Source organism: Anser cygnoides, chromosome 2 (assembly GCF_040182565.1).
Source record: "Anser cygnoides isolate HZ-2024a breed goose chromosome 2, Taihu_goose_T2T_genome, whole genome shotgun sequence".
Taxonomy (NCBI): domain Eukaryota; kingdom Metazoa; phylum Chordata; class Aves; order Anseriformes; family Anatidae; genus Anser; species Anser cygnoides.
The window spans coordinates 111717272-111738730 of NC_089874.1; the positions used below are offsets into that span (position 1 = coordinate 111717272).

General features: G+C 42.8%; 1 protein-coding gene across 9 annotated transcripts in view; it reads left to right on the forward strand.

Annotated features, from left to right (window-relative positions):
• Positions 1-21459, forward strand: part of DLGAP1 (DLG associated protein 1) — a 413506-nt gene that overhangs the window by 389486 nt on the left and 2561 nt on the right. For all 9 annotated transcript variants that reach the window (XM_066992807.1, XM_066992808.1, XM_066992810.1 and 6 more), the window contains 4 exons: positions 1671-1762; positions 9154-9572; positions 18045-18136; positions 20189-20341. In XM_066992807.1, the coding sequence (XP_066848908.1) occupies positions 1671-1762; positions 9154-9572; positions 18045-18136; positions 20189-20341 (756 nt within the window). The remainder of the gene's footprint in view (positions 1-1670; positions 1763-9153; positions 9573-18044; positions 18137-20188; positions 20342-21459) is intronic.

Below are 21459 nucleotides of genomic sequence, written 5' to 3' on the forward strand. Positions count from 1 at the left end.
AGATCCAGGTGGGATAAGGATAAAGGAAATCTCTATTACTTATTCCCATGCCCAGCCAAGGCAAAGGTTCTCTGTTATTGTTGTGATCCCTCCTTTCACTGAACAAAGCAACAAAGACCCTTTGCGGACAAAGTAACAGGTAGAAAGAAATAATTTCCACATTTGCAGAAGCCCAAATGAGCAGCTGTAACGTGAACCGGGGTTCTTAAGACACCATTTCCCAGCTGTCTCTTCCGAAGGTAGTGTTGCTGCAAGTAAAGAATGCAGCTTTTGAGAGTCACAGGAGACCCAGTTTCCTGGCATTTGAGGAAGACATAGTCCCAAACGCTGTTCAAGCATTTGAAAAATCTCCTGCTAAAATTCTGAAACTTAGAGCTGACATGCATAGTCACAACCCGTACATGAAAGGCTTGGTCAGCCTCCCTCTCCTGAATGCAATGGGAGCCTCACTCAGCCTTAGACTGAACTCAGAGCAGGTAAACATCTTCATTATAGTTTGGCCTATCTCTGTAGGGCAGTGCAAGCCACCTTAGACTGAGGTTTGCCTCCTCCTGTAATAAATAAACCGAACATGCACTTGTGGTGAACCTCCTGGTGTGTCCTCTGCACCTCTCAGTTGCTCTTAGGTCACTACAAGCCTTTGCTGTAAATCTGTTGAACAAACAAGCAAAGTAAAACAAAGAAAAACCCTACCATCAAAAAGGTTAACTCTCTCTGTCAGTTATGTCATTTAAGGTGGAATTAGCTCCCAAAAAGCCTCAGCATCAAGTAAGTACTTTACTTCACTGAACAGTTCTGAAACTCCTTGATCACATTTCCTGCACAGGGCTGTTAAATTTGCTCTCAACAGCAAGCCAGTAGAGGAGATGCTAGCTACACCTGCAGATCTTGTACATCTGGGGTTGGAGTAGGTTCACAGGTCACTGTGGTCCAAACTTGCTGCATGCTGGCTTTTTTTTTTTTTTTTTTTTGGGGGGTATGACTAGCAATCTCATATACAGCACTGGGACTTAGGAACTACACTGAATGAACCCAGAAGTTTGTGATTTTGCTCAAAGGTACATCCATGGTTAAACTTTAATGCCATACCATTGGTTCTCAAAGAGGCAATATAAAGTTCCTGCTTGTGCTCCTGGGGACCTCCTGTCTGCACAGTAGAGCAGCAGAGAAAATGCCTCTGATAGCTGCATCTACTTTCTTCATATCCTACCTGTACAGTGCTCTGATTCAGGACACTGACATTTAAACAAAGTAAACTCATCATTTTGACATGACTTACCTATGCATGCAGGTACAAACTAACAGGTGAAATCAAACAAATGGTGCAGCACAGCATGCGGAGTACCAGCTGCTCAGAGGCTCTGGCAAATCTGAGCATCCAGTCTCCACAAAATACTGGATAAACCCCACCTGCATTTCTCAGGCCTAACGCTGTCTTAACAGAAATGCTTTACAGATTAACAAGAATGAGTAATGTTCACTAATATGAACAGAAACTGCATACCAGAGATAAGCTATCCAAGTGGAAGAAGGTAGTTATGGTACAAGCCATATGCGCAGACACTTAGTAGTGATCGTGCTTAGAAATTGTAAGTAGCCAGGTGATATCTCTGCCAAAATACATTCTAATGAGCTGCGGTGCTTTGTTGTTTTTTGTTTTGCTTTTTAAGGTTGATGGTGCTGAAGAATCTGCCAAATCAGGTGAAAACAAAGCAACTAGTAAGTTCCAGTCCATAGGAGTTCAAGTTGAAGAGGAGAAATGGTGAGTGAAAGTAAATAACGTTTTCCTAAAGTAAACAGTTGTGCCACAATTAATTTTTAAGAGTCCCAGTTCCTGCATGGCAACATAAACCTGCTTCCCCGCTGAATCATTAGGTCATCCAGCTGAGAAGCTGAGACTTATAAATGTCACGGCTCTTGTTTCTCAGAGGTGTTTTTTCAGGAGCAGTAGGAGAACCGGAGAAGTTTTGCTCACGCCTGGCTATAGCATGGCACAGGAGCAGCCACGGGGCACTATTGTTTTTCAGCAAGATAAGGGGCACCTTGCAGCCTCTCCTGAGAAAACTTGGGTGCAGCAAACCTGAGCTGGCAGCATTTGGGCCCTCAGCCCTCCCCTGGCCAGCTGGCTGTGGCATTGGTTAGAGGAGACGTACATTTTCATGCCTTTTTGTTCCCCCTGTACATCTGCTAAAATTAGTCAAAAAACAACATATTATCTACACTATTTTAAATTCAGTGAAATCTCTCTGTAAAGTAGCAGAGTATTTTCCCGTGGCTTCAAAAGGCTAAAGTAATTTCAGTAAAAAAGAAATGTGATTTGCAATGACCCTGTCAGGCTGTTACCAAGTTCCTCATTAACCTGCTAAAACATCTCTTTCTGGCAGACATTTCTTTATGCCTTAGACCTCAGCCCCATTTACCCACAGCTCTTCTAGCACTAGATAAATGAGCACATTAGAATAGATGCTGAAGGACCATTTCCCTTCAGCCTGAGCACAAAGGCAATAACTACCCCAAAAGCCCAACCCTCCCTCATCACCACCACCACAAAAAAAAAAAAAAAAAAAAAAAAAGGCTGTTTGTAAATACCTTACTTCCAAAGTCCTCTCTCTATTGCTGTTTTTATTGCTGCAGAGAAAAAGGTAAGATTCGTCTGTGAAGGTCTGCCCTGAGGAAGCATTATTTCTGCATTGCCTCGTGGCAGCTGTGTTGGGGGCATTTCTTGCAGATAAAGTTGAGGTTGCTGCTGTTGGGAGCAGATGAACAAGCAGCAATCTATCATGGACTTTCAGAAGTGAACAGGCAGATAAAGGACAGCCCTTAATCCTCAGAAAATGAGTGTACTTAAGAAACAAAGGGTTTATCAGCACAGTTTGGCACTCATACTCCTTTTTTATTTTTATTTTTTAACACAGCAAAGCACAATGTATTGATTATCTGTTACAGGAATAGAATTGTAAATACAGTGCCTTCCTCCTTGTCCCTGCACCGTAACAACTGCAGAACCTCCGAAAAGCTCTACCGAATTGAATCCATGACAAATGAATGTTTAAAAAAATATTCCAAGATTCAGAAATATTAAATAAGCATAAACTAAAAAAAGAAGAATGACACAGCAAATGATATAAATACAGTAAATTGATCATGTTTTCGTGCCACTCAAAGCTATTAAGCGCACTGCTTTAAAGCAGGAAATCTCTTTGCTTAATGCACCAAAAGCCTACCGTACAAAATTTGTTTCACTCCTCTTCTTAGCTTCCTGTTCTTTCCTCCCCCTTTCCCTCACCTAACGTGATGGTCATTCTTGCCCTAAGGAGTCTTACCTCCTTACGTCCTTTTAATTATTCCTGCTTCTGTGCTTGGACCAAGCGAGCAAAAGATTTTGCCTCCATTTCTTGATCCAAGTGGCTCAAAACCAGAGCATCTTTGGAGCACAGTATATCTCTTCCATCTTCCACCTCGGCTCAGACCTTTCATTAGCCCTTCACTCTCTGCAACCTGGGCTTCCTGCCAAGACAAATGACTCTGAATCCTCCTCCTCTTGCACTGCTCAAGGGATAAATGTGCCTACCACTACCTGACCATATTATAACTTGATCCATCACTGCTGTTCATCTTATCCTCCGTTCTTTATTCTGTCTGCTCTCAATTCTCCTTTTCATATCCTAAATGCAGCTTTAAGATTTCTAACATTTACAGAGTGCCATGGTCCAGTCCTTCTCCTGAGGGAAAAAAAAAAAAGTATGCATTTCTTTCAACAGTGACCTCATGATCTTCCTGCTGTTACTCTTATCTCTCACCTGATCTCCCTCACGATGCTAACAAAACCCCAAACAAAATGTTCCACCCCTTTCTTCACGTGACCCATCCCTTCTAGAGGCAGTTTTTAAAGGTATTTCTAACAAGGCTCAGGGCGCTTCCACTTCAGTTTGTCCTTTCTCTCTACCTGGCACTCCTTCTTGACCTCGAGGGACCACCTTCCATTCTTCACTTACAGAAGACAACTGAATTGTTGGAAGTCAACTGTTTCTACTGAACCAGAAAAGAAGAAGCAATATATTGTGCCAGGCCAATTAGCACACATGTATCCTTATTGAACAAGGGGCACATCCCTTCAGCTCTCAGTTCCGTAACTCTTTAATTACTTTCAGTCTCTGGCATTTTACCATGTGTGCCCCCAGATTCCCTCCCCTTACATCCTTACCCCCAAAATTACCTTGCTCATTGCTTCTAGTTGTACTATCAGCTGGTTATTGTACTTGGTTTGCCATCACAAGAATTTATGAATGCTGAAACAATGTTAGTTTATGAACTAAGGACACAGTCATAGGAGACTAAGACCATGGGTGCATGTATGCACGCACCTCCTCCACCTTCTCTGGCTTCTGTGGGTCTGGGGGAAGGTGTCCCTGCCTTTTGGTGTGGTGTAAAGTGTGGTACACCACACCATATAAAATGAAATGTTTTGAAGCGGTGATAAGTTAATATTTAAAAAAAAAAAAAACAAAAAAACACCTCTTCTGTGTCTTCAGGGAAAAAAAAAAAAAAACCACACTTCTTTCTTTGGCTTTTGTTACTGTATAAAGCCATATTTTTCTCTTTTCTCATTCAGGTTTTTGTTTTTATTGACTTCTTGTCCTGACAAAAAAATACACAAGTTTTAGGGTATTCCCTGCACAATGGGCCAATCATAAGCTCTAATTCAAACTTCTTAACTGTCCAGTTATTAGGGCATGACCTTCAAATCTGTATTTTAGCTAAATTAAACTGGGACTGATATTTCCTTGATTTTGGTCTGCAGCATTTTATGGCTGCATGCATTCTCCACAGTGGAAACCATTCCACTGAGAAATTCTATAGGATTTTGGTAACATGAAACAATAATAAAGGATTATACTTTCCCCGTTAAGACTCTTAGTGATGAAAAAAGCCTGTGTTAGCGGGAGAGGGAGTGGTGTAGAGCAAAGAACATGAGATTGTAGCTTGGAGATATATGGCCAAAGATCCTGCCATCAGAAGGATGTTTTGTTTTGTTTTGTTTTGCTGAGGGTGGCTGCCACCTTAACAGACAAATCCACAACAAGAAAGAATATAACTGATAGGTAGAGTGAGGCAGGTTTAATCTAATGTACGAGCCACTGACACTTGCCATGGGTCAGCTGATTTGGAACCGACATCTTTTCTGGGTTTTGTGTTTTTTGTTTGTTTGTTTGTTTAGGAAAGAAATAAGTTATCGGAGATGAAATATAAACATGTTTTTCAAAAGAAAGCAAAAGAACATTTAGGAGCAGAGAGTCAAATGCTAACAAGTGACCCAGTTGTTGCTGTTCAAAACACATCTAGTGTTGCTCTCCATACTGGTTTATCCAGTCTGAGGTTTCATGGCTTTCTGCACCTTAGGCCAGGTATCTGCTGTAGTTCTCTGAAGCTGTAATTATTACACCGTGTGCCTGCAGGGCACAAGTGAGTACAAAAGGACCAAGCCTGAAAGCAGAGAAAGAAGGAAGTCTCTGTTTTTAACAATTACCAGCAATTTCTGAACCCCCTTTTTTTTTTTTTTTTAGGTATACCTGTAAATGTTTTGTATGTGTAGAGACAATGAAAATTTAAGTGTTAGCTTCAGCAGCTCTTCTGTGGTAAGGAGCTTTAAGTGAGAGCAAAACAAAAAGGGCACATGTGGGACACAAATGGTATGTCGCAAGAGTAAAACATCCTGGAAGTGAGCGAGGAAACTATGTCAGAGGCTAAGATTACCATCTATTAGGTGGCTTATGTAGATGTGCTGGAGGTAGGCAGATAATGGGTGCCTTCCCGTATTTCCATGTCATTCAGCATACATTTCCTTGGGAGTATTTTTTTAATTTTGAACTGATGCTATATTCTATTGCCAAGTTGTTTTTCTTTTGAAGACAGATAGGTTACACAATCCACTGCCAAGAATCTGTCAAGCAAGCCTGTAGCATACTATAATATAGATAAAACAAAGGCAAAAGAAAGTAGGTCATTCTGTTTTATTTGTTGAGCGGAGTCTGGTTTTGGTGGTACTAGCTCATAATGAACCTAGTAAGAGTATACTCCTAAAAGCTTTGAAATGTAGTGCCTCCAGCAGTACATCCTCTTGGCAAGTAGACCTCGATGTTTTTCACGTTTGGGATTTGGTGTAGGCTGAAAAGCCAGGGTGTTCTCTGAAACTATAAATGGTCATCTAAAACAGAAGCAAATCACAATCTACGGCACTTGCAGAAAGCAAGAGCAGGAGTGAATGTGGAGGTAGGGTCATGGAGAAGGATCCAGGCTCCATGGAGGGAGATGGATTATGGGCATTGCTTTTCTCCTGCTTTTCTTACCCTGGAAGGTGTGGAAGAGGACACTGTACTAATGCCTTGGCTCTTGGCAAATCCAAATTAATGACTAAAAAGAGATCCTGTGTGAGCATGGTGCCAGGATGGGCACACATTAGTGTGTGTGTGAGTGTGCAAGCACGCACTTCAGTGATGGGGATAAGGAATTTGTCAGGTTGGTGGCCAAATTTCAAGCAGTTTTTTTAAAAACTGACGTAGACTGGACCAAAAGCTTTTCACTGTAAAGTCAGCCTAAAGTTCAACTCTTTCTAACCCTTAATACCAGTCTAACAGCTTTCATTGCCAAGGACCAGTAGCAGATACTCAGGGAAAATTACAAAGGAAAGTGTGCAAAGGAAAAGTGTGAAGGGTGTGTATAAGCGGTACTTAATTACAATTACACACTGTGTGAAGAAGTACTTTATTTTTGCTAGATTTAAATCTTCGGTCCTCTAAGCATTACAACTAGCTACCTTCCTCCCTGCAGTTCTTGCCCTCAGAAATGGTGAAACGTCACCTAGTCAGGATTTCATCGCACTCTCATAGCCCTCCTCAGCCATCTCTTTTCTAAACCAAGAAGTGTCTTTCCTCCTATGGGAGCCATACCTTATCGCCAATTATCCTTGTCCTCCCTTTTGATCTTTTTCTGCTGTATCGGTCCATAGCAGAATGCTTCGCTCTGTTTGTCAAAGGATAAATACTGCCAAGCTGCAGAGTTCTGCTCACTCCATATTTTTCAGTTTGCTGATGCGTATCATGCAAAACTGCAGCAACATAGCCATGGCTTTTGTGTCACTTAACAACCACATTTCAAAAGAACTAAAGAACTGCAAGCAGCAGCTGCTGCATTATTTTTTTATTTTTTTTTATTTTTTTTGTATTCTAGACCATTATAAAAAAATACAATCTATTTTTTAAAGTTTTCCAGGAACCAATTTGGCTGAGAAGATACTTTGAGCTTTCTTCTGCAGAGGAATTGGTCCTTTCTTTTTTCTTTTTTTTTTTTTTCTTTTTTTTTTTTAACTGGAGAACCCTTCCTGACTCCTGTTTTGCTTTGCCCTACATCAGCCACCATTAATATCTTCTACCAGCAGGACTTGATACAGTGCTCCCTGAAGTCTGCTCCCTGAAGTCTGCTGCATCCAGGTATCTGGATGTATCAGGTATACAGCACCTGAAATTCTCCCTCAGCATCCTTCCATCTGCTCCCTCCCCAGCTGCAGACTAAAGACACTTGCCCAAGTGCTGTCAGTCATACTTGTCTAATCAGCTGTTACTCTTCAGTGGAAGATGGAATATAAATGAAGGGAAGTGAAATAGTTCTCAGCATCCAGCTCTGCTGTCACCAAGATTTTCACTGCTGCTAAACTCAAGCTAAAAATAGCATTGGTGAGGGCAAAACAGCCAAAATATCACAGAGAAATGGGTCCTAACACTGGTTTCAAGAGTAAATGGGAGATTGCGAACAAATTCAGACTGTATTATCAGCTGCCTGAGTGTGGTGGCATCCTGGATTAGTAAGAAGGGTTGGGAATCTGTCCCCATTCAATTCAAAACTATGTTAATTCTAAATATTATTGACTTGAGTAACATCTGTGTCAATTACTTTTATGGTTCTACCTTCCTTATCTCCTTCCATCATGGGGCAAGACAGATATCTGCCTCACTTGCATTTTTCCTGTGTTCCTCAGCATATCAGTTTCTAGAGCTACCCCGACTATCTATAATTATTTGCCTGCTGATTTTCCACTTATTCCCGTCACAATTTACTGCCTGTCACACTTGCTCTCACTTGCCACCTCCTACACTGCATTAGGTGTCTCTTACTCCTCATATATCCTTCTGCTCCTTCTCTATCTGCCTCGCCACCTCAGATTCCTTGGACTGCAGAATTTGGGGTGCTGCTTACTTAAAGAAAAAAACACTCAAACACAAACCCCCAAACCTTCTCTTTCCCATGCTTATGCCTTCACCCTTCCTGGCTTTTCTGCAGTCTCACAGGGTTTGCTCTCTGCCCTCAAAGGCTCCAACATATGGAAGTAATGCAGGATGAAAGGAAGCTATCTACAGGGTAGCAGCCATCATGATGAGGGTAACATGGAGAGCAACTGAGAACGTTAACTTTTGTGGAAAAGAGTCTGGTTTGAGACCAAGGGTTGAATGTAAAAAATAAAAGGTCTTAGCACTGGGAATGGGTGCTAGAACTGAGAGCTGGCACTGGTATTTGTAGAAGCAGGAAATTAGCAGGTACATAATTACGATGAGCAGTTATGAAGAAGCAATACAAAATACTTCGCTGGGCTAAAAATACTTACCTTCTTTATATATATAATGTATAAAATTACATAGATAATGGACACATTGATTTTATTTTCTTATCAATATCATGTACATGATTTTTGAAATATGACTTGTGAGTTCAGGTGTACTACTTCAAAGGGGGGTTGAAAGAGCAGTCACTGCTTCAAATTGGACCCTTTTAACCTTCCATGAATTGGTGACCTAAAATCCTGAGCCACCAACACTATTAGTTATCTCCTGGGCTAGCCTCTGGCTTTGTTAAATGACACAATTAGGGGTGCTTGCCTCAGTAAGCAGTGAGCTTGCATGCAAAAAAGAGATGTTTGTTGGCTTGCAATGAGAAAAGAAGTCTATGCTGATCATTTCAAGAAAAAACAGAATGTAGCACTGAGAGCCATGACTGCTATTCTTAGGAGGAGAGGCAGAATCTTAATAGGTCCTTTCTTACCTAACTTACCTCATGCCACCTAGCCAAAGCTTGCTAAACATGTTGTGTTTGTGCCCTCCAAAGCTTTCGCAGGTTTACACGATCTAATAGTGTAACAACAGCTGTGCAAGCAGACCTGGATTTCCATGAGAACTTTGAAATAATCGACCCTCAAGAGGACAATATGTGTTCTGGACAAATGTCAAGACAATTTTCCCGAGATGCAAGCACCTCTACCGTTAGCATACAAGGGTCAGGAAACCATTACCATGCATGTGCAGTGGATGATGACTTTGACACAGATTTTGATCCGTCCATTTTACCTCCTCCTGACCCCTGGATTGACTCTATCACTGAAGATCCTCTGGAGGCTGTTCAAAGGTCAGTGTGCCCACGAGATGGCCACTGGTTTCTGAAGCTACTTCAGGCAGAGAGAGATCGTATGGAGGGCTGGTGCCAACAGATGGAGAGAGAAGAACGGGAAAACAACTTACCTGAGGACAGTAAGTAACTGACTACAATAATATTGCAACTAGAAAAAAGTATTTAATATAGGTCAATCTGACTCCTGTGAATTCTGTATCATGCCCTGTCTTACTTAGCTAATGAAGCTGTGGTCGTGATTCTCTAAAGGACTGTATGCATGTATACAATAATTTGTATTAAAGTTGACGGGGAATGCAAATGCTCAGCACTTCTGAAACTTAAGAAGTAGTAGCTTTTAGGATTGCATACTCTAATGGATAATTAGGAGATCCTGGATAGGGATCTTGCAGTATTGATGTTTCGTAACTCTTCCATTTGAAAAAACTTCTCACAACCTTAGAGTATAATTTAACAGATTCTGGTTCCCTTTCATTAAATTCATATTTTCACTGCCTTTTTAGAAGGTAATTTGCATCAGAGCCTTCAGATGCATCTCCCAGCTGAAACAAGTTACAAGTTTTGCTTCCAAGTCGTTGTCTCCCCTCATGTCTCTTGCAGTTTTCATTCCTCTTTGACCCTCCCGGTAAAACAAGCTCTCCATATTCTGTAATAAATACACACACTCTTGCAACCTACATCTTAGTTGTCACTGCTACAAGACATATTATCCCACCCATAAAGTAGTGGGAATGACACTTTCCTGTCTAGTAAACCTTCACTAGTAAGAAGACTCGGGTAGCTCACGTCTTATATATTCACACTAATTAGGGAAGAAGAGGTGAACAAGTGGCTCTCTGTCCAGCATTTTTTCCTCCAGTAAAAACAGATCTTTTTTCCATTTACTTCCATTACAAGGAGTGGTATTATTGCTAGCCATCAACTTTTGGACATGGGTAAATCTGTGGGCTGAGGAGCATGTTCCTTGTGAATGAAGCTTTCTCAAATTCTCAGAGGGAGCTTCTAGAAAACACTAATGAGCACCTGAATATCAAGATTTCATTATATTATAATTCTGGGAGACCTAAGTGTATTTTCTTGGATATAGCAAATACCACTTTTACAACCCCCAAAATAAAGTCCTACCAAACTCCTACAACTGGACCTCCTACAGCTTCAGCTCCAGGATTCCTTCTACCAAATTTCAGATTCATCTGTAATTCTTTTGAGGTGTGAAGGTTTTGATTTGTGAAAGGAAAGGAATCAACACTGGAAAAAAAAAAAAGTAGTTTTTAAATAATTAGTAATGGATAATCTATTTCTGCTAAAACTTTCCATTCGACCCAGTGTAGGAAATAACCATAGAGAAGTTTGATTTAAATAGTTAGACATTACTGTAAGCAACTGGAAATTGACTTCTAATGGAAAGTATGAGATAACCTTAGCATTTACATTAACATGTACATTCAGTTTTTCTATTTCTACAAAATTTCTATTATATAATAGGTTAGCTATTTCCTCTGGGGGAAAATACAGAAGGATTAACCTTCAAAGTACAACCAGATTCCCCAAGTTTTAGAGTATTTTAATCTCATTTTTAATTTACATTATCAATGCATTCAAAAATCTCATTGAACATGTACCAGAATGCAAAGGTTTTATTTTGTTAACATGTGAGAAATAAAGCCATGAACTAAGAGAATTTAGACTGAAACTGATGCGTGAGTACATAACGAAATAGGAAATGACAAACCATTTGGAAGTCCAAGCCACAAAACCCACTTGCTTTCTCTTTGCCACAATGACCAGCAATAGTGGAAAGACCTACATATTTTACTTGTCCACCGAAGCAGCTATTCACCTTAGGGAAAGGACGTGGATTTTACAGGGCTGATACATGCAGAAAGTGTATGTCTGCGTGCAGAATTTTCTCCCTTTGATATATGATAGTTTTGAAAGCTCTTTTAACCGTCGGTGAGAGAAGTCTGTTGTGGGGAAGATAAAGGCGTAGCCGGGCTGGCTCTTACCAATGCCCCTCATAGCACACACATGTGTCCTGCGGGCTGTTCACCCTCTGGATTTTTCTGCCCAGCGCTTCTCATGGAAGCAGGAGGAGGAAAGGGGTCGCCCACGTTGCTCAGCCCCTGCCGAGGCACCGATCTTGGCGTGATGCTGCCGGCCGCTCTGGCACGGGGCAGCTGCCTCCCGCGGGGCTCGGCACGTCCCGCTCTACCTGGTGCCAAGGAGAAGCATATGGTGGGGCCACGCGGCCCGCTCGGCAGCGCCAGAAACAAAAGCTTGGTTGTTACAAACCCAGCCCCAAATTGCGCCTTTTTTATACATCTACAAACTTTGAAGAGGGGGAGAGAAGAGGTGCGTGCGGTTCGGTGTAGCTGATGAAACACAACCGGGGCAGGGAGCTCATCCTTTGTTTCAACCCGCCATCCGCAGCGCGTGTTTGGCCAGATAACCAAATAATGTCAGCGTGCGACGAGCGAGGCTTTCTGGATGCCGCGGCAGCTGACGGAGGGCTCGCTCCCCCGGCGCTCCCCGTAAAGCGATCCGCGCTGCCTGCAGACAATGCGGCCCTTGTGCGAAACAGCTGTCCGGGAGAGCCGGCTCACTGCTGCTTGACAGTAGCTGGTGTGTTACAGGGAGACGTGGGGTATTATCTAGCTGGGAACGAATCTGCCAGATGGGCCCGAACGCTTCGAGCCAGGAATGGAGTCTGCTGCTGTGTATAAAAACAAGCTGCGGGGCGGTGGCTGCCCGGTGAAATGCCAATATAGGGAGAAATAATGCTCCCCCTGCACCCTGAATTATTTATTGTCTGGTATATTATGGGCTTATCTGAAATCATTTTCTGATAAAACCGTAGTGTGTGTAACAGGCAGGTGAGGAGTACTCACACTTCAGGCTAGGGCACCTGATAAGGCTTCCGTGTATTTTATTGGTACGGGGGCGTTGGCTGCAAACTCCAGTGCTCTCATTTAAAAAAAAAATTAATTAGTTAATTACAGATGTGAGGCTAAACGCGCTATCAGAATTGATTGAAGCTTTGGATCAGGCCTCAAGTGAAATCAAGCGTTTACCTTTTGTTTTGTTTTGTTTTGTTTTCCTTCCCCTCCGCTCTCTCCACCCACCTCAGCCCAGCGAAATGCCGTTCAGTCTGAGCCTGGCTGCTGGTGTTGACGACTTTTTGCTTCACCCTCCCCAGCAATTAATACATGCGGATGCAGCATTAGCAGCAACAGGTCTGGCTCGCCTCGCAGCGCTGCTAGCAGGCAGCAGCTGACCTCTTTATTTCACAGCGGCATAACCCCATGGCTTGGCCTGGCTTTTGCTGGATTCCTTCTGTTGTTTTGGATTTGTGTGGGGCATTCGGGTCTCTGACAGAGCCGGCAGGCTCGCTGTGAGCACCAGCAGACACGCTTCCCTTCCGTGCAGTGCTGTAACGTAACTCCCGTGCTGAGATAACCATCGAAAGCAAACAGCAGGCCTGATTCACCACGAGTCTGGCATGGTGTGGGTTTAGTGGCAAGGAGAGGCGGGCCGATGAAGAAACAACTGAAGTGGAAAACCAAGGCTCTGACAAGACATGTCGCTCCCCGCCTTGCATATAAGCTGTACTCCTCTGGACTAGCCTGAGAGCAGAGCTTGGCTCCAAATCTGTGAAAACCTTCAGACTTCAGTCTGTAAATTCAGCCAATTCTAGCAAATGATACGGTTTGGGTGCTTTCTGCTGCTTGGCTTTGTTTTGATTGCATCCCCAGGGTGGTAGCAGGACATCCTGGGTCACAGCAGCCTTGTGCAGGACAGCCACCAGCCCAACCCGTGGACCCTGGCTGCCTGTCTTTAGCCACGCACCCCATCCGCCCTCCTCTTCCCGCTGCCCTGTTCACTTCTCCCTGGAAGGGACTTCTCCACGCACCGATGTTTCTCCAAGGAAAGCCAGCCCCGGGCCGGCAGCCCTGCCGGCGTCCAAAGGCTGGCGGAGAAAAAAGAAATCCACAAGCAGTGAAACGACGTAGCTAGGGAAAAAACGTGAAGTGTGCTAATAGAAGCCAAGTAAGTCGGAGAGCACATGGAAACTGCTTTACTCCCAGTGAATAGCGTTTACTCATGCAGACAGCCCTATTAATTTCAATGAGATCACTCCCATAAGTAAATATGACTCAAAGCAAGGACTGCCTGCTCCAAAGTTTGCTCCATTTGGCTGTTTTCTCCTTAATAGCTGAGCTTAAAACCTGAGCAGTAGCCTTAACTCTGAATTTCCTGGCTTTTGTCATGCTTGGCGTTATTTAAATGTAGCTCTGCCGGGATGAATAGGCTAAAACGCTGGTCCATCCTGGCTGGGAAATGGATTGTGACAGCTCTGTGGCAGGGTCGCTTCATATGCACAGTGCGCAGCTAACATCTGCAAGGCAAATGTCAGCCCGGGTGCCTGCCACCCCTGCCACTGCTCCTGACACTTGGTCCTCGGGCAGGGCCGGGCCCTGCGGCCAGCCAGGTGGTGTCCCACCAGGGGCACCTGCCAGCCACAGCCCTGCCTGCCCCTTCCTCGCTCCTTAGGCCCCGGGGCACGGTGGCAAAGCTGAAATGCAAAGAGATTGGGCCCAGTAAGGTGGTCATTCCTCCAAACTCCCCTGGCTCCTGCGTGATGACTTTTCACAGCGCTTCAGTTTGCTTGGTTTTTGCTTTTTTTCTTGCATTTTGTTATCCTTGTGACATGCACAGTCTCCTTCCAGGGTGGGGCAGGTGATGGTATCACTGGTTCTTTGCTTGCGTTTTCAATCCTTTTCATTTCTTTTCCCATGAAAACTTGGGGGGGATACTTATAACAATACCATCCCAAAGTAGGTCCCATGCAATTTTTAAAACTAAGAGAAGCAACCACGTACTGCTTGAACAGCACACAGTCTAAGTTTATACTTCATCATGTTTTAAAAGGGCAGCAGGCTAGGGGCTAAGGGACATGAGGAAATTCCCCGGCATGTGTCTATCCCAGAATCACTTTCTGTGGCCTCCAGTCTGCAGCAATAATAGCGAGGAGGCACTCCAGATGAACTGAATTGGATCAAAATAGATATAAAAAAGCAGTTCTTCCAAAATAGACTGACTGTTTCTTAAAAGTCGTTATAGCAGATAACTGGATTTACAGGGAAGAGAGGTCAAAGCAAAAAAAAATAAAAAAAAATAACAATCAGACTGTGAAAACAAAAACACTGGTACGCACTTCTCCCCCTGGGGACGGGGTGACTGCAAAGCATATGATGGATGTTAATAACATTGCTTCATGCATTACTGGAAGGCATTCAGATCCGACAGTGCTGAGTGTGCTGGATAACCCTGTACAGAAAAGAAAGCAGGCATGAATAACATTATATAGGTGTTTAAATCTGCTATGATTGCATCTTGATGTGTTGGTATTCTTTGCTGTTACTTGGTTTTATGTATTTTGTTGGTATCCTATTAGCTGAAAACATCGATTTGAATGTTTATATGTATTTGTTCTCTTCCCCTTGCTTTCTCTGGTTCTTTTCTGATGCATTTTGGATGGAATTTTGCAATTCCATTTATTTTTTCAGTGTATGGCTTCAAACCTCTCAGGATTTTCTACTAAGAAAGTGTCAGGCTGTTTCAACTTTTTATTTTACTACACCTTGGCCCTTCTCTTTGGCACTGGAGGTTTTGACTGAGTAAGAAAACTGGGCACTCCGCCTCGAAACACTAAAAGCAACACGCGTCTGGAAACAGAGCTGTGGCTATTGATAAGGCTTTGTGCCTTCTGGAGAGATTCCTTTCAGTCTTTCGCATGCTTTGTCCCCCCCCCCCCTTTTTTTTTTCTCCTAACTTCCGTGACGGGGTTGGTTGTTGACTGGTTGCACATTAACAGACTGCTTGCTCTGGAGGGGCGAGGAATCAGTGACACTTGACTAGATACAGCCGCGGCTACAGCAGAAGCGGCAACAATAGGGAACAGCATCAGCATGCATCCCACAGTCAGCTGGGATGATGGTTTTTCGGCAAATAGCCAGTCGCTAGGCAGCCAAGGACAAGGACTTCCTTCTCCCTCCGCTGAGATCTCTGAATATTAAGCTCTTCTTCCCCCAGAGGAAGGGGCACGCTCCCATCCATTGCCAGCAAGGTGTGTTTAAATCTGCTGGTGCTCGGGACGCGACCGCCGCTCGGTTAGTGCAGGTTTCCAGGAGGATCCTGCCTCATCTGTTTTCCCCTCCCGAGAAGCTGAGAGACCGTTTTTCTCCCCTTCCCAAGTCTTGGGAAGCGTCAGAGTGGCCGAGCTCCAGATGAGGCAGCTGTTCCCAAATATACTCAGTGGGAAGAGTTTTCATAACAATGGGAACCACATGAAAGCTCGCGGAGAAGCTCCTCCTACTATTGAAGAGCCCTTTCAGTTGAGTGGTTTGCATATTGGGTTGCATAAATGACTAGACACACCAAGGGGTCCATTTTCAGTACTGTGCGCATAGAATTAGACACGCAAGCCTTGCTAACAATAATGAGAGTTGTGTGCAAAACTCCCTGCGCAATATGCTGAAAATATTCTGCTTGGTGGATCTTCCAGCTCACGGCGATTTCCTGGCAGCGCTGAGCTGAGTTCTGGGAACAAAATGAAAGTCTGGGCTCTGTGTGTGTTCACAGAGCTCTTTCCTATAGTTCCCCGAAAAATGTGAAAAGACTCTCGAATCCCCCCCACACACACACTTTTTTTTTTCTTTCCTTTGTATGTTTAGAGTATAAATGAACTCTGCACCCCACTTTTCCTTAAGGAGTGAGCTTTAAGGCTGCTGACGGAAAAGCCATTTGCCCTTAAGGAGCAGAGCACAGATTTCCCACTACTGTGCGTCTGGTTTCGCTTCGCGGTGGGTGTTTGTGCCAGCTTGCTTAGCGTGTGATTCGTGAGCGAATCCCTAGGAGATGCCTTTCTCTTACCAAGCCTTGCACGGCCGCATTCTGGTCACACAATGCGAACACGTGTTGCAGCTGGTCACAGGACTGCGAGACACCAAAAATACTGTTAGAAGGGCTTTTTTTCTTTTCTTTTTTTTTTTTCTTTTCTTTTCTTTTCTTTTCTTTTCTTTTCTTTTCTTTTCTTTTCTTTTCTTTTCTTTTCTTTTCTTTTCTTTTCTTTTCTTTTCTTTTCTTTTCTTTTCTTTTCTTTTCTTTTCTTTTCTTTTCTTTTCTTTTCTTTTCTTTTCTTTTCTTTTCTTTTCTTTTCTTTTCTTTTCTTTTCTTTTCTTTTCTTTTCTTTTCTTTTCTTTTCTTTTCTTTTCTTTTCTTTTCTTTTCTTTTCTTTTCTTTTCTTTTCTTTTCTTTTCTTTTTCTTTTTTTTCTTTTTCTTTTTCTTTTTTCTTTTCCTTTCGTCAAAATACTTAGCAGTATTTTCCAGTGGAGCTCTGACACCTTTGTGATAGGTTTTACACAAAAAGTGACTGTGCCTAAGGGATGATGCAGAGAGTGGGAGTTTAGGACTAGTATCTCTTCGAGCTCTGCCAACAACTCACTCACCCTGAGCAGGCCACTTCAGGTCTCTGTATTTCCTGTCCCTCCATCACCACTGTAAAATTGTCATGGAAAAGCTGCTGTACTTATATGATATCTGAGACAGAGGGTACTGCAAGGATCTGTGAGTAGAAATGGTGAAAATGGTGACACAATGGTTGCCATTCGTGGTTTTCACTAATGAAGTGGTTTGTTGTTTGTTGGGTTTTTTTTCTATTTTTGATTAAATTAAGTGAAAATCTCTATTTAACCAAAGAATTGGGAGATAAAAAGTTATTTCAGCTGGCAGGGAAAGGGAGGAGACCACAACTAACCCACCCTCTGTACAGAGCTGTTACAGACAGTGCAAGAGACAGGCTAGGACCGGCGAGGAGGAAAGGCCAGGGTGTGAGTGCTCCCTGAAGAGTGCCTGGGCACCTGCACTCAACGGCAGAAGCCACTTCTGATACTGCCCATGGGAAAAAAAAAAAAAAAAAACACCTCAGAGGGTCTGGATGAGATTTATCGGTGTGCATTACAATCCCCAATCCCTTTCCAGGGGTCAGATCAAGCAACACTCGGTTAAACCTGAAAACAAGGCATCATGTTGCTGCATGAGATGGCAGAGATGCTGGTACATGCAGCGTTTTCCAAACTGTGCTTGATGACAGTTTTGGAAAGCTGCGTGCCATCGTGCAGGAAGCCATGTTGTGTTCACAGCCTGAGCCTGCGTCCCGGTGTTGTTTAGAGGTGCAATTTCTTGTGTGCTTTCTATGCAGGGTGCAAAAGCTTTTGATCAGTCACATCTGTACTGTCATGAAAGTGCTCTGTGCCAGCTGGAAGTTGTTTCATTGAAGAATGAGAGGCAGCTGTACCAACAGATTAATATTTTGCCAATGCAGGCTGACCTGAGAGCCCTTGCAGCCTGCCTTGGCCTGGTACAGATCTGCCTTCAGCTTCGTCAGCTTCTCCATAACCCATGTCTGAGAGACAACGCTCTTTAGGAAAACTGGAGCTGGCTCCTGCACATCTCTCTCCTCTCATTTTGTAGGCTTTTGGTTGGCCGCAGCAAGGAGAACACCGTGACTTACGCCTCTTTTTTCTCTCAGTTCTAGGGAAAATCCGAACTGCGGTGGGCAGTGCCCAGCTCCTAATGGCCCAGAAATTTTACCAGTTCAGAGAACTTTGTGAAGAAAACCTGGTATGTAACTTTTCTGATAAATACTGTTGTGTACCTCTTACTACCAGAGGAACTGCCTCTGCAAACAACCACCTAAACTAGACATTTTCTGACAAGCAGGGTCTACAACTTTTTGCAGTAAAGGCCTTGATGTGAATTTGAGAGTAACACTGTCAAACTCAGTGGAGTCAGCATGAGTTTTGCTAACAGTTTGAGATCCTTAAAACAAAGAAAGGCAAAAAGCTTTGGGTGAGGTATCACTGAAGTTCTGCTGCTAGATCTGTCCCTTCACCTCCGAGTTCTGGTTGTTGTGGGCATGGAGATGCTTGGGTGCCTTCTTGAGGTCTTTCAGGGTGGACCAGATGTCTCACATAATCCCAATGCTGCCTGTATAAGAGGCAAAGAGCCAGTATGTTATATAATTATTACTGTATGCGACTGGTATATGCTACTGCTATTATTAGTAGTATTTGCTATTTTTATGCCATTAATATTGGTAGTATCACAATGATATTCCTGATGATAAATGAATAATATATTTCATATCATGTACCTAAAACAGTATTCCCTAAAACACCAGCACTTACAAAAGTTTTTGAAATTTTTAATTAACAGTTTTGCACAATAGATACATTTAATTCCCAATTTTGGCATAAATTCCTAGAAGCACAGAAAGCACAGATTGTTATGCTCTACCATCACAGAACAGGGAAAGCAAACCCTGTGGTACTCGCCACAATGGGGTGGCCGTCTTCTACTCCATTTAATGCACCCCTGAAAATCCACACCCAAACCAAAATCTGCCTGGAGTGAACAAATGCAACAGAAATAATTTCTTTCTGAGTAAGCCTTCCAATTCTTAATAGAAAAAAATGAAAAAAAAAATATGTTTGTGCATCTTGTAAATAAAAGCCAACAATGAGCAACCTGCTAGTGTCAAGCACTGAAAAACTAAGAATGAAGGTATTATCTCCGTTCTCCTTATGCATCTTAACATATATATTTTATTGTTTTCTACAGTCGCTGCTTTGGTGGTATAACCATGCTATCAAAATCACTTGTCAGTGTTGAGGTGAATATCACAAATAGAAGTATCCTAAGCAAAACTTAGGATATTCTCAGATTTGTTGTTCCTGAGGTGAGGAAGAAAACCTAAGCACAAAGTGACACTTGAGCCATGTAAAACAACATTCGGGGGAGCTAATAATAATTTATTTATGTATTTATACACATATGCCTACTGCACGTGCAATATTTCCAGAGCTCACTGTGTTGGGCTCACTGGGCCATGAGGATTCCTCTTGAGGCCCATGAGCTTGAAGGTGCAGATGAACTGAACCCACTTGCAAGCCCTGCATGGCACATCCAGCGTGGTGCAGCTGATGTGTTTGGGGCAGGGAAAGAGGTACCCCGGCTGTCCTGCCTCTCTCAAGGTCCAGGGCCTACCAGCTGTGGGCCAGCACTGTGTTTGGCATATCACTCTTCCCAAAAACGAGCCTGAAAAAAAAAAAAAAAGTAGATTGCTGTGCTTCTGCATGTTTTCTTCAGAGCTTTTCACCCTGCAGAGATTATTCTTGTCCAAAAAAAAAAAAAAAATGGCCTGAGGTGTATGACAGCTAATTTTACCTGAAATGGTGTATTTTTGTAGCCCTTAGATTCTCATTGTGTGGGAAAAGTGTTTGTGCATCTGTCCATCACTATTTGTACATGCAGCAACAGTACACTTTCACAGGTCCCAGTCTTCCTACAAGCATCAACATCACGGGGAACCCTTCCTCATTAAAGTGAAGAGGAGGCTGGCAATCAATTTCAGTGTTATCAGGATGCCACCCTCGAACCCACTGGTGGTGCCCAGGAGCCCATGGGGGCACAGTGGCTTGATGCTGCCACAGACCCTTTGCAAATAAAAACCCAGTCGGTGCTCTCTGTTGTTTCTCTCTCTGTGTCTCCTTGACGGCTCTCTCTGCTGAAACTGCTTTGCTAGCAAGATTCGTAACCATTTGCACAAATGCTTTACATTAAGAAGTACTAAAGCCCAACTGTTTTTTTTTTTCTTCTTCTTCTGTTTTACAGAATCCTAATGCACATCCACGGCCGACCTCCCAGGATTTAGCAGGGTTTTGGGATATGCTGCAGTTGTCCATAGAAAATATTAGTATGAAATTTGATGAACTTCATCAGTTAAAGGCCAATAATTGGAAACAGATGGATCCTCATGACAAGAAGGTAGAACATTGTAGATTTTGTATGCTTCATTTAAAACCCTGCACAAATACTGGACAAATTAAATAGGCCTCTGTGTTACAGCGTTGACGTTAAAAATGTGAAATGAAGCTCATATCAAATTAATTTCATTGTAATGACAATGTTTACATAATAATCATCTGGGATATTATCTGTAATATGTTTCAGGCATATTTTTAAACCAAATCTGTCTTTGTGAATCGGATAATGGGAATGTGGTACTTTGTTAAGCTTTACATTTAATCATATTAGACGATCAATCGTTGGAAGGAACTGCCTTATATATTGATTCTTAAAATTAAATAAATCACATTTACGGTTCATATTATTGCATATAGCAAGAGTTCTAGGTTGTGTTACTGAAAAAACTAGGGAAGCACTGTAACCATCACTGACTTTGGTAACCAGATTACAAACAGAGCAATATCAAAAATATGCCTTCCAAAATGTCACATGAAAGAACTTCCACATCTTTTTTGTTGTTGTTGTTGTTCTTTTTTAGTTTGGTTGGTTGGTTTGGTTTTTGTTTGTTTGTTTGTTTGTTTTTAATGGGTGATTTCATAAACAGGTCCACTTGGCTGGTAGTGCTGTTTATCCAAGAGAGCATAAAAATCATCTGGAGCTTTGGGGGTTTTTATTTAAATGTAGTCTTCTTCTGTCACCATGAAAAAACAACCACATCTCCAAGTGTGAGCCACATTTCACTTCCCATTCTCATTCAGCACCATTGCCTTATTTTTCTCCTCACGATCCACATCAAGACAAACAGCACTGGGGTGAGCCAAAATACACAAATGTTTCAGCAGGTACTTAAAAGGCAGGCCTGTTCCTAGAGGAACCAACGGTCTAATGCCCTGCCGCGCTCCTGTAGGTATGTAATTTGATGGCTGACTCTCCGTTAGACTTTCTGTGGCTGGTCTGATGCCAATGAATAGAGCAAGCAGGTAGGGACGCCAGAAGGAGGGGGGACAAGACCTACAGGTACAGTGGCTCAGCCACGTGTCTGGGCCCCCCGAACTCATGGTTAGCTCACTTCCGATGACCAAAGCGGTGTTTTCTTTTGGACAGATAACAATAACGATAACGAACCCTGTTAATCT